Genomic DNA, 12,915 nt, shown 5'->3' on the forward strand with positions numbered 1-12,915 from the left:
CCCTTCAGAACAGTGGTGTTTGTTCTTCACTCTTAGTGCCCAGGCCCTGAATTTGAGCCAGTTACTTTGATTTACAGTGTAAAATCGAGCTGTTTCTCGCAGTCAGGCATTACCTGTTTGATTCCCTGTTTGCAAACCATCCCTGGAGGGGGTGCAGGTTCAGCAGCCCCCTGTGCCCGTGTGGCTGTGGTGGCAGCTGCCTTGTGTGACCCTGTCAGCTGCTCAGTGAGCTGGAGAGTCTCCAGTGGGAAATATGCTACAAAAGCATCCTCTTCCTGTGGCACTTGGAGCTCAGAATAGCAAGATACCAACTCGAGAGTTCCAGAGCTCTAAATAGGGAGGGAGAACGATGAGAGAGAAAATAGAGATTGCTGAAGGCTGCACAGAATGGCAGTGCAGGACAGGGTTTTGAAATGACACATACAGATTGTGTTCAGTTATTATCTTTGTATAATGACATTTCAGCTGCTCAATGACGCTTCCATTTTCTTATTTTATCTTCTGAGAACAGAAGCCGTATTTCATGTCCACTGCTCTTATATCTAGTGCTGTTCAGATTGGTTGCCCTGTGCAGAAGAAATAATCCCCTTGGAGCAGGGATCCAGTTCAGTGGGAGCAGCTGCCCAGGATGGGGCAGGAGCAGGGGAAGGTGTTGGAACAGGGCAGGAGTGTCTGACACCACTTCTTAGAAAAACTCTACCCTGAAGCTCTTGCTTCTTGCAAGGAGGGGCTTTTAAGTTATATTAAGTTATATTAAGTCATATATAATGGCCATTGAAGTTATAGCCATTACAGTTGCAAAAATACCACTCAGCATTTGGAAGACCGCACACTGAGGTTTTATTGACAGCTTTTGTGCGCCAAATGACATCAGTATTAATTAATTAAAAATATTTATTGTATACAGCATGTTTTAAATATCTGTGTAATGACAGGATCATGCCAGCTTTACCAAGAGGTTGTTAAGGTTGGGAAAACTATAAAGAGCTGGATTTGTGGCCATGTGAGCTGTGGGCAGGAAGGAAGATTGGGGAGAGCAGTTCTCTGGTTTTTTTTTTGGAAGCTTCCATGGAGCTGGAAGAAAATACAAACATCAGAATCTGAGAGAAGACTCTGCTTTGGCATTTTCATGAGAGTTCATCATAAATCTCATTTCTGTTGTCCTTTGAAGATTTTTTTTCTCTTGGAGGTTGAGGGAAGTTGGCTGGGCTGAGGAGTGGAGCTGCAGGCCTGGAGTTGGACAGGGCTGTGTGTTCCTGCAGAGGCACTGCCAGCTGGGAAATGGCACAAGTCTTGGGGAAACCTGCAGAGTGAAAGTGATGGGAAAAGTGATCCAGCTGTAAAATAGTCTGGTTTAGGGAAAAAAGAAGTAAGGCTAGGTTTCATGCCAAGTGGGAGATGCAGTGAAGTGGGAGTGAGACTTTTGCCAGTTGTTTGTGGTGGCAGTGACCGAAAGATGGAGTCGCCACCCTCTTGTGTCGGTGTTTTGAACCTGGAGGAGCTGTGCTCACATCTCATCAGGTGCAGCACAGAAATTTGGGTATTTTTCTTTCAACAGTTAAATTTCACTGAGCTACTTAACAGATGAGAACAAGAAAAGTAATCCCATTGCAGATTTCAGCACAGGTGGGCAGCGTCATCTGAAATGCTCCTCTTGGTGAGTGTTGGGAAGGCACTGACCCCGCTGAGTCAGAGCAGCTGCTGGAACCCTTAGGGAAACAAAACCATCCCTTTCCTCAAGGGTGCACATGGATACTAAATGCAGTGCTGTGAGAATCTGTGGGTTTTTTTTTAATAACTGCTCTTTAGAAACTGGCAGATAGCAACTTGTAATTTTGTCAAGAATCTTGTCATCTTGTGCTTTGTCAGTGCAGTTGCTGGGACGGTCAGCAGCAGTGTCAAAGGCAGAACTAAATTTAGAGATGGGAAGAGAAGACTTGAAAAATAAGAACTGTTGAAGGAGGAGAATAATGTGGCTCTCCAAAGCTGCTAATTGCTGTGGGATAAAGTTGGTGTGAAAGCTAAAATGGCTTTTAGAAGTTTTATGAGTGCACCTTAGTTCTGCTGCTCGGCTGACGTTTGGAGTGGCTGCACAGTGCCCTGGTCCCTGCTGGTGGCTTGGGGAGCACTGCTGTACTCCCAGTGACTTCGATCCTTTTTTATCCTTGGCCTGCTTTCCTGCAGAATCTCTGTGCTGAGTGGATTCTGAGTGGCATCATCTGCTTGTTGCTGAAAAAGCAGAGTCGATGTTCGTTCCTTTTTTCCATGTTCTCCCTCAGGAATTGTGCCACTGTTCTGAGCGTTGATCATCTTTGTCCTGTGGGTGGTGCCTTGCCTGTTGCCCTCCCTGTAAGCAGCTTCAGCCCCCACCTCTGTTGGGAGGTGTTGCTTTCCAAAACATCTGTAAATGAAGCAGATGTGGAGAATTGGGAATTGGTCCTTCAATTGTGCTGTTGCCAAACAACCTCCTTTCCCCGAGCAGTGCTGGGTCTGCATTCTATCAGTGCACTGAGGCAGACCCAGCATCGTGTCACTCCTCCTTTGGGCCTGGGATTTTTACCTGCAGGTCTGAAACTGTTCCTGTAAAGGTGAATTGTAGCTGCAGCGTTGTTGCCGCAGGGTGGCAGCAGGAGGAATGCTCTGAAACTCCTTTGCACGGGGTCTTTTCTCTGTGTGATGTTGGGCTGTACATTCATAAACTCTTGGGAGAGGACAGGTTTGCTTGAGCTCCATAAGTAGAACTGTGCATAACAGATTGCTGTAGAAACTATGAATTCCTGGTAATAAGGAGAAGTGCTGATGTTCTGTAAATGAGAAACAGATTTCAGCTAGTGGAAATCTTTTATTTTGACTTAAAATTCAGTTGAGATAGGAATTGTGCTCCAGGCAGTACTGTGTTAATAGTAGACGTTACATCAGTGAGGTTTTCTGGGATTTGGGCATTACATAATTTAAAAGTGTGTTCTCCGTCAGTTAAGCTCCTTTAAAAACCTGATTTTGTGTATGTGCTGGTTCACAGTTTAAAGCAATAATGTCAATTAGTACACACTTGCAAATTGGGCTTAGATTAGTGTTCCTAAGGTGGCCAGCTTCCATCTGTACACAATATACTAAAATCAGTTTGGAAATTATTTTATAGAAAGCCAAAAGTAATCAAGCACTTGATGTAATCTCTAACAGCCTTTAGTGGCAACCCTTGCAGATGCAATGTAACTAAACCTTTTTTTTCCTTACAGTGGTGTGTTTATAAAATCCAGCTGTGGAAATTTAGATGCTTTTAGTGGTAACAAGAACAGTCTGTCTTTTTAATCCCTTATTTACCTTACATTGACATTGCTCCTGATGTGACATGTTCAGATATATCATTAAAATACATTAAATGTATCTTAGTTCTTGTGCATTTGGATGCTAACACTGAAATGAAAATCACACTCGAAGAAGTGGATGAAAAAGCCCTGAGGTTGGTTGTCTGTCGCTTGTTCTGTGCCTCACCTGCTCTTCGTTCTCTCTTCAGGGCAGAGGGCCAGATGCAGTACACACCACTGGATCTGCTGATTCACATGTAAGTCCAAAACACCTGAAACCAACCAAACAGAAAACCACCCCCCAAAATTGCAGTGAAACCCACCAACCCAAAACAGGCCAGTTTTGAAAGCAAAGCCCTTGGTGCAGGCAGAGCCTGCTGCATGGGCTGTGTAACCTGGAGGTGTTTGCAAATGAACCACTGATTTTCATGGTTAAAAATACTCCCTGAAACTTCCCAAGCAGCCAGCAGTGTAGGAAGCTGTGCTGCATTCCCAACAGATCCTTGGACAGGAGGGGGCTGCAAGGACTCTCTGTAGGTTTGTGTCTTCCACTGAGGAATAGCTGAAAATAAGAGGTGATCAGTGTAAGAGTCAGGGTACTGAAGAGCCTTTTTACAAACATTTGGCTTCTCAGGGGTGAGTTAGTGTGGCCCTAATTCCATCCTTTAGTTTGCTTTCTGATGGAATACACTCAGAGCAGAAGGTTAGAGGAATTCCCTGGTCTCACTGGCCACCCCACCCTCTGCCCCTCTGCCCCTGGGTGGAGAGACCTTTGCCTGCTTGTGGGGTTGTTATTTTGCATGAAGACCCATCTGTTTCTGAGCTAAAGTGGAAACAGGCAGGAAGAGCCAAACAGAGAGTTAATACCAGACAATTCATTCTGTGGTTTGGATTTTCTTCAAGATTTCAAGATTTTTGTATATGCAAAAGTCAATTAGCAGCTGTTAAATTGCCTGTAAGATAGCATTGTTCAAGTGGTGAGAGCAGACACTTTTCCTAAAGAAGTAGGTCGTTTTATTGATTTGCTTTACTTGCTACAGTTTGGAAAATTACCCTAAAATCTCTTTTGAATGTTTTATGTTGTTGAAGGAACTGGGACTTCAGTACTTTGTGCCACCTCACAGTCAGTGCAGTGTTCTGTTTGAGGAGTTTGCTGTCATACAGAGATTTGATGACTCAGCTGCAACTTGTTTCGTTGCTTCTGTCATTTGCTTTACCCTTCCCTTGGTATTTTCCATTTTCTGAAGGAGGAAGGCCTTCAAGTTTTGTGTAGTTCTGTTAGGAGTTCTGTGGGGCTGCCTGTGGGCACTAATAATGTTACAGTCGCCTGCTGGAATCTAACTGGCTGGCGTAAATTAGTTCAGTCCTGTTAGCTTTGTACTGCTCCTGCCACTTCCAAGGGCTTGATTTGCTTTTCATCCCTGAGACGCTTTCAAAACTGAGGGGATGTTCCTGCCAAAACTCTTCTATCTCACAGCTGCTCCCCTTGTGTCACTGGAACATTGACGTGGCTGATCTGCAGGTATCCTGTAATGATAGATTATTCCTGATGCCAGGACAAGCCTTGGGTGGCAGCGTGGTGTCTGTCCTGTGGCAGTGCTGTGCCACAGCACTGTGCCCACCATTGCCAGGGTTGTCTGTTGTTTGTCACGCTGCAATATAAGCTGTTTCTCAGGCTGCTGGAAAACTTGGTTTTATTAAATTTGAAACCACACCGATGCTTTCAAAGCTTCTGATGAAACTGTCTGAGCAGCTCATGTTGACAAACATGATGTCCCAAACCAGATAACTTCACAAACAGGGCTGCAGTCACTTGTGATAGCTTTTGGTGATGAAACAGGGAACACTTCTCAGAGAAATGGGAGCTGTTTGGTCCTATGCTTGGCAGAGATCTGAGAGGTGTTGGTGATACCAAGCAAGGATTATAAAATGGAGATATTTCAGTTTGGTTTTCATTGTGCTTTTTTTTAATGTAAAAAAAATTTCCACCAGGAAGCTGATACTGGAAACAACGCTCCTTACAAAGAAAGTTGTTCCTCGAGGGAACTCTTTGCAGTTGGTGTCAGAAATTTGTTCATAATACGACAGTTGAGCTGCTCACCTGATCTGTCTTGATGTTTTATTGGGCTGGGTTTTTTTTGAAGACCTGTCATTGCAAAGAGGGTAATTTTAAGCCTCACTGTGCACTGTGGAAGAGCTCCACAGATGTTTGGAAGATAAGGCTTATATTTTGCTCTCGTGGGGCTTTGTTCTTGTGCCTGTTCTTCGTGAATTGCTGTGGTAAGCTTGGAATTTCCAGAGAAGTTTCTTATCATCTCTCTGTTTTTACTTCCCATTGCCCATGTCTTTGGAACATGCTTTTCATCCTGCTGTTGTTCTTCTCTTGACACTTTACAGCCTGTTAACTACTTGAATAAAATCTGAAGAATTTTGATTCTGTTCTCCAGAAATTACTGTCACATGGAGTGCTCCTTCATCGGGGTTTTGGAAAAAAATTCAAAAGAATTTAGGAGTTGAAGGGGAGGTCTTTTGTTTTATTTAACTAGTAGCTGAAAACCTCTAGAATGCATTTTTCTTCTTCAAGCAAAGCTGTTACATTTTACCTTGACGTCCAAGTGAATTTTGGCATCGGGTTTGTTGTTCCCTCACACCTGTTCAGCCTTGCACATACATTATTCTGGCCAAAATGGGCACAAAAGCTTTTAGAACTTTTCTTTTTTTTTTAATTGGCTTTCTGGTTTTGTTTTTTGGAGACTGCAGTGATCAAAAGGGAACTGTGGTGCAAAGCCTGTGTTTCTGAAGGTTTATAAACTGCAGTGCTTAGGGGTGAGATCTCCAGGTTCTTACAGCAAGTGCCCTTCAGACTTCAGCTGTGTTTGAATAGAGGTATCAAAAGCTTCCTCATTAAACCTAGGATTGTTTGTTTAAAAGAACCCACGCAGATTAAATTGTTTTTAGTTTTATTAGGCTGACAACTTCAGAGATAAGCACAGGAAGCCTTTTCTTTGTTTCGTTTAAGTTACTGGTCCAGACCGAGGTCAACATTATTTTAATTGTTTTGTAAACAGTTCAATGTCTGTTTTCTAACTCCTTTTGCAGCCTCTAATGGAAAGTAAACTTAAAGCCTTCAGCATTGGCAAGATGAGTGCTGCCAAAAGGACTCTGAGCAAGAAGGAACAAGAAGAATTGAAAAAGAAGGTAATTTATACCTTTATTTTGTTAACTGTATTTTTTGTTAATTGTATTTTCCATGTTTAATTTGTTTCTGGTATCCGTGGCATTAAGATAGAGAGAGGCTTACTCTTTCCTTCTGTGTGAGAAATCAAGTTCTCTGGCGTCCTGAAATAGGAATTACAGTAATCTTCTGATGGTTCTATTGCTCAGAAATGGGGACAGCCATCACCTTAAATAATTCTCTGTTCTTCATTTGCTCTCTGATGCAGTTTGTAGCTTGAACTCTAGAAAATAAAAAGGATTGTCACACAGCTAATTTAAGAGTAACTGTGTAGTGAAGGCTGTCCTGCACTGATAGTAAATAGATGAACATTTGCTGTGTAGGAGGATGAGAAGGCTGCTGCAGAAATTTATGAAGAATTCCTGGCTGCCTTCGAAGGAGGTGATGGTGGGAAAGTGAAAACATTTGTAAGAGGAGGAATCGTTAATGCATCAAAAGGTATAACTAATCTTTTTTGGGGGAGTGGTGGGTCATCTGCCTTTGAGTGGAGATGGAGATTGGCTTTGAGTTGCATTTTCAAATCGGTGTGTTACGTCAGAAGCAGAAAAGAAAACTTCATGCTAAAATCTACTCTGTGCTTTGACTCACTTAGGTGGGCAGGGGTGTGACTTGTCTTTTAAATTAAGAGGAAAAATGCTTTGTTTTAAAATACCCATTCTTTGTTCTTTTTCTTCATATTAAAAGATGTTAAATTACGTAAAGTTCATATTCTCTCTTTTTTAAATAAAATTATGTACTGAATTGAATGGCCAAGACTAAAGAGCAGTGTTCTTTCTGCTGAACAGTGCTGTGCAGCATTAGTTAATAAAATGTGCTTTTAATTTGCCTTTCATTCCAGAGGAGCACGAAACAGATGAAAAACGGGGTAAAATCTATAAGCCCTCGTCCCGATTTTCAGATCAGAAAAACCAGCCAAGTCAGCCCTCCAACGAGAAACCTCCGTCCCTCCTGATGATCGAAACCAAAAAGCCTGTAAGTGTCTCCCTTGAATATTCCCCTCCCACACTGAAATACCTGGAAGTGCTTAGGAAAAGGGCTGGGTGACCTGGCAGAGCAGCTTTATCTGCTCTGATGCCACACTGAGGGCAGGTGCTGATGCCAGGGCAGATGGCAGGGAGGTGAAGGGCAGGGCCCAGGAGCGCTGTGGCCAGCAGGATGCCCTGTCTGGCTGCTCCACCTGCTCCTGTTCCCAGGGCCACACCTCTCCTGGGTGTTGGAAGGAACAGCAGCCTCAGTCCTGAGCGGCTCTGAAGTTTCAGAAGCAGCTCTTGCTGCCATCTGCTTTTAGTTTTTTTTTTTTTTTTTAACTTAAACCCAAAAAGTAATTTGGCCTTTGCATTAATCCCAGGTTTGCTTGATGAGATTCTTTGATTTTTTTTTTTTTTTTTTGGTGGGGAAATTTGAGAAGTCCCTTTAGAAGTCCCTCTTCGAGTTGTACAAATAAACTGTAGAATTTGCACAGTTTTGAAGCTGAACACTTTGTTTTTATTTCGTCTTCTGAATGGCTTGGTAGTTGTGAGGTTTTTTTGGTAAACAAAGATTTCATCATAAAAAGTAATGGAAATATTACGAATAAACATGGTCTTCAAGTCAAGTGATGATTACATATGCTTACTGTTACTATTGTATATGTGTAATGAGTGTCCTGGATGTCTTAAAAGTCTTTTAATAGAGCTTACTACAATTGGAAAGCTTAAGAAGTGAAACATGTACCGTGCTGCCTGTTAGGGTGGGAAATGAGATGTAATGTGATAATTGGGGGCAGTTTCATCCCAACCTCCTTCCAGCTTTAAACAACTCTCAGTTCTAGACTAGTGGGGTAATACTGGATGGCAGGTTTGATTTTCATTGTTATGTAAAGCTCTACAGTTACAGAAATGAAATTTTTTATTATGCCGAGCTCTGTTCTGTCATATGCAAGTGTTTGTACTGTAAGAATATTACTGCTTTTCCAATTTGTCATAAATACTTATGAAAGTAATGCAATCAGTTTACTCACTTGCCCTGTCCAATGGTGATTGAAGATAATGAGGTAAAAATGATTTTATTTATTTGGCAGACCCTCCCCAAAAACAAAAACAAACAAACAGCTTTGCCTGGGGTGAGTAGGAAGTCCAGTTTTTCCAAAGATGTAGTGTGTAACACAATAAATATTTTGTATGTCTGCCTATTGGAAACGTTTTCATTTCAATTTGGTTTTTTGAGAGCGATGTTGTTGAAGGTCAAATTTCACGTGAGTTAGTTGAGGAACATGTATTTCTGTTAGAGAAAAGCAGCAGTGCAGTATCCATATTATTTGTCATCCAGGAGTTTTTCCTGAGGATCATCTTGAACCATTTAGAGTAACTGTTTATTCACACTGTGTTTCCATCCAAAAGGAAGCGAGAGGAGGACATTTTTTTTTTCCAATAGAATGTTTGTGGATAAAATAATGGAATATATATATATGTAAAATAATTTACATATATATGTCCACACATCTCTCAGATCAGTTAGAGCAAGACAGATTGCCAGGGGCCTAGTCAGCATCTTAGTTTCCAAGCAGAACAAACTGACAGAATACCTCAGTTATTTTAAATTTGGATGTTTGATCACACATGCTGCATTGTAAGAATGAGAAGTAACACAGTTTAGTTTAAACTTTTTTTTTTTTTATATATTTTCTAGCTTTGTGTTTGATAGCACTCGGTCTGAATGTTTTCAAGTCTGTTTGGTTGGTGTTTTGTTTTGGGTTTTTTTTCTTTTTTTTTTTTTTTTCCTCCTGTAGTTTACTTGGTTTGAAAGCTGTGGGTAAAATATGCATGGAAATTATCTAAAGTTTTGTTATATGCTTATGTTTTTTAATTTTGTTCACTTTGTCCTCTGAAATGTTGTCTTATATATCTTTAATTTTAGCCGCTGAAGAAAGGAGAGAAGGAAAAGAAAAAGAGCAATTTGGAACTTTTTAAAGAGGAATTAAAGCAGTAAGTTTGGCTGGTTTTTACTGTCAATAAAGAAGGTTTACTGTAAATAAACAAGGTTTTTGCCTTGTTTTACAGGCAGTATTTGGGATCATTCGTGCAAAGCTGTTTGCTGAAGGTTTTTATTTTGTTTTCCCCCCAAGTACTTGTGAAATAACTTCATTAACACTTAATTACTCTCATTGCTGATGGGCTTGGCCTTGACTGGGTCTGGCTTGGAGCTGCCTGGGCTTGGCTTTGTCAGACACAGGGGAAGCTTCTCCCAGGTCCTCCCAGAGGCCACCCCTGTGACCCCCCAGCAGCAAAACCTGCCCCCCAAAACCAGTACAGCCTTGTATTCCTGGGGTACAAAACCTTCCTATCAGGAGAACCAAATGGTCACTTAATTGAGTACTGTCCTCAGGTTCTAAACTGAAACAAACTCCTGTGTGTTCTGGGAGAAGACATTTGTGTGTGCCCGTGGATGTGGCCTTAGGAAAGGTAGAAGGAGGACGAGGCACTGAAGAGTTGTGTGCATCTCCAAGAGTCATCTCAGTGGGCAGATCTCTGACAGCTGCATGTGGAACTGCAGTCACTTTTTCAGAGCACAGTTCTTATTCTGGTCTTGCGAACTGCTTCTCCAACCAAGTCAATTCTGTTTGAGGGTGAAATACCCTGACAGTGTGAATGAGCATTCCAGCTGATGGAACAGAAGTTCAAACACACTGGCAATCTGAAATTTTTTAGCAAGCCTGAGTTCAATATTAAGAATTCTCATAATTTTAAAACAGTTTAAATCAAAATTTTAGAATAAAAACTTCAGAATGGTTTTGAGTTGTTCCTTATGTCCGACTTGTTTTGCAGAATACAAGAGGAGCGTGATGAGAGGCACAAAACAAAAGGTAGATTGAGTCGTTTTGAACCACCCCAGTCTGATTCAGATGGGCAGCGTCGCTCAAGTAAGTGGATGGTATTTTTGGTGTTAGTTGGGGCTACAAAATTTGTAGACTAAATGGTACATCTTTTTCTTCCTTTTATTCAGTGGATGCTCCTTCAAGAAGAAACAGATCGTCTGGTGGTAATACAGATTCTTTTCTTACTCAATTTAATGTTGTCATTTAAATGCATAGCAGGGATTATGACTTCTTTTTTTTCTTTTTTTTTTTTTTTTCTCCATCATTTCAGTCCTGGATGATTATGCACCAGGTTCCCATGATGTTGGAGATCCAAGCACAACAAATTTATATCTTGGCAACATTAATCCACAGGTGAGTTTGGAGCCAGGGAGTGCAGTGCTGGCACGTTTGGGTCCAGGCCAGTCTTTTTGCAGTATTTATTGGAATAAATGCTCTGCACGTATCGCTGCAAAAGTTAAGGTGTAGCTTACCAATCACTAGCTCAGTTAAAATTATGTTTCCCTGGGTATCTCCAAGCCAGGTGGATTGTATCTCAGAAATCTGAGTGCTCTCAGTTAAAAATGCAGTATTTAAATTGTTATGTTTACAGGAGATTGCATTGGGGAGGTATCAGTGAAGTGTTGTTCAAGAAACTGAAAAAATTAAACTCTCAACATTTGGACAATAATATGAAGAAATGTCCCAGAAATAAAGTCGCAAGATGCCATTTTTTTACCTTTTCTCATGTAGATGAATGAAGAGATGTTATGTCAGGAATTTGGACGCTTTGGACCATTAGCGAGTGTTAAAATTATGTGGCCAAGAACAGATGAAGAAAGAGCAAGAGAAAGAAATTGTGGCTTCGTTGCCTTTATGAACAGGAGAGATGCTGAAAGAGCGTTGAAGAATTTAAATGGTAAATGGATTTCTCAGTTGGAGCTGTGTGATAATCTTTGTACGAATATGGAGGGGGAACTGGAAGCACATTTTCAGATTGTTTTATCAGACTAGTGATATATTCTGTAACTGCAGTAGATCCCAGGCTGGCAGTGACTTCAGCTTACACTGTGTGTTTTACTGGCAGCTGAGTGTTGTCAGACCAGAGTAACAGTGTATTGGAGTGTCCTGAAGACACACACTGGGGGAAGATGAATAAAACATTTCATGTCCTTGCACATGCTGTAGCGTGCTAGATGTGATACAGTCATCAAAGATGTAAGGCAAAGGTAAACCATGGCAGGCAAACCTAAATGCTGCACCTGATGGAGAAACCTGGAGCGATGCAGAACCAGTTTATAACGTGAAGGGTTTGTTTTATTTCAGGCAAGATGATCATGTCGTTTGAGATGAAGCTGGGCTGGGGCAAAGCTGTACCTATTCCACCACATCCCATCTACATTCCGCCTTCCATGATGGAGCACACCCTCCCTCCTCCCCCGTCAGGACTGCCTTTTAACGCCCAGCCCAGGGAGAGGTTGAAGAACCCCAACGCTCCAATGTTACCACCCCCAAAAAACAAGGAGGACTTTGAGAAGGTAACTTCCAGCACCCTGGGCCATATGTCATTGTTACATCTGTGACAGTATTGCAATGGCTTCCTAGATTTGCATTGCCCAGCCTGACTGGCGGCCCTTAATCTGCAAACCCACTGGCTCCCTGCGTAGCCCAAGGGAACCTACTTTAATTCCTGAAGCTCTGATTCCTGGCTGTCTTAGGGGACAGGATATTGGCTCTTGATTAATTTAGTGCTGCTTAAAAATCTGCCTATCGTTTTCCCCCTCCAGGCTCCCTGGATTTTTTTCTCCTACGTCCCCCCCTTTTGTTGGCTGCCAAATTGCAGTATCTAAATTGTTCTGTTTAGAGAAAATCCTGCCTTTTAATTTGGGTAGCATTAGTTTTGCACTAGAGGAGTTGATGTATGTTGTGTAGAAGGTAATTATTCTGGACATTGAGTAAGTATTTTATGCTACTTATGGAGTCAGTTTTCAAACTTTTTTTTTCTGGAATATTAGCTGATTAAAGGGTAAGTATCTTGTAATCACAAACCAACTTGATTTACATTTGTAAGAATTTATTGATTCTTTGAATGACACTTAAATGTTAGGGGCTGTTTTCTGTAAGACTTGGCAATAAAGTAATACCAACGTGATCCAAGTCTCAAATAGTTTAGAATTTTCTCATAAACTTAAAAACTCCTTTCTTAATTATATTCAGCATAGTGCCTATTCAGTGCCTCAATGTGCATTCTGACAGGAATGTTCTGATACTTTGCAATTGGTGAACCTTTACGGTTCACTGACACGACCTTTGCATTTTGTGTAATTGCTTAGTTATAACTTCACAGCAGTGATTGCCTGCAAAACTTGTGATAGATGTGTAGTATTTTCATTGCATATGTATATTTTTGCTTGTTACTTGTTAACAATACTCACATATTCTATGTTTATTATCTGATGTGACTTCATATACAGACTCTGTCGCAAGCCATAGTCAAAGTGGTTATCCCAACAGAAAGGTACATGTTTTTCTTTATTATTACT

At 41.3% G+C, this 12,915-nt stretch overlaps 1 protein-coding gene across 1 annotated transcript in view; it reads left to right on the top strand.

Annotated features, from left to right (window-relative positions):
- The window catches only part of U2SURP (U2 snRNP associated SURP domain containing), a 38,890-nt gene that overhangs the window by 2,937 nt on the left and 23,038 nt on the right, over window positions 1-12,915 (top strand). The window contains exons 2-12 of the mRNA XM_027900396.1: window positions 3,515-3,562; window positions 6,405-6,503; window positions 6,864-6,978; window positions 7,379-7,512; window positions 9,436-9,503; window positions 10,344-10,438; window positions 10,522-10,557; window positions 10,665-10,747; window positions 11,126-11,291; window positions 11,699-11,910; window positions 12,847-12,890. Of these exons, the coding sequence (XP_027756197.1) occupies window positions 3,515-3,562; window positions 6,405-6,503; window positions 6,864-6,978; window positions 7,379-7,512; window positions 9,436-9,503; window positions 10,344-10,438; window positions 10,522-10,557; window positions 10,665-10,747; window positions 11,126-11,291; window positions 11,699-11,910; window positions 12,847-12,890 (1,100 nt within the window). The remainder of the gene's footprint in view (window positions 1-3,514; window positions 3,563-6,404; window positions 6,504-6,863; window positions 6,979-7,378; window positions 7,513-9,435; window positions 9,504-10,343; window positions 10,439-10,521; window positions 10,558-10,664; window positions 10,748-11,125; window positions 11,292-11,698; window positions 11,911-12,846; window positions 12,891-12,915) is intronic.

The sequence above is a fragment of the Empidonax traillii genome, unplaced genomic scaffold (assembly GCF_003031625.1).
Source record: "Empidonax traillii isolate 1590-97213 ecotype Southwest subspecies unplaced genomic scaffold, ASM303162v1 scaffold722:size395592, whole genome shotgun sequence".
In the NCBI taxonomy this organism is placed as follows: Eukaryota; Metazoa; Chordata; class Aves; order Passeriformes; family Tyrannidae; genus Empidonax; species Empidonax traillii.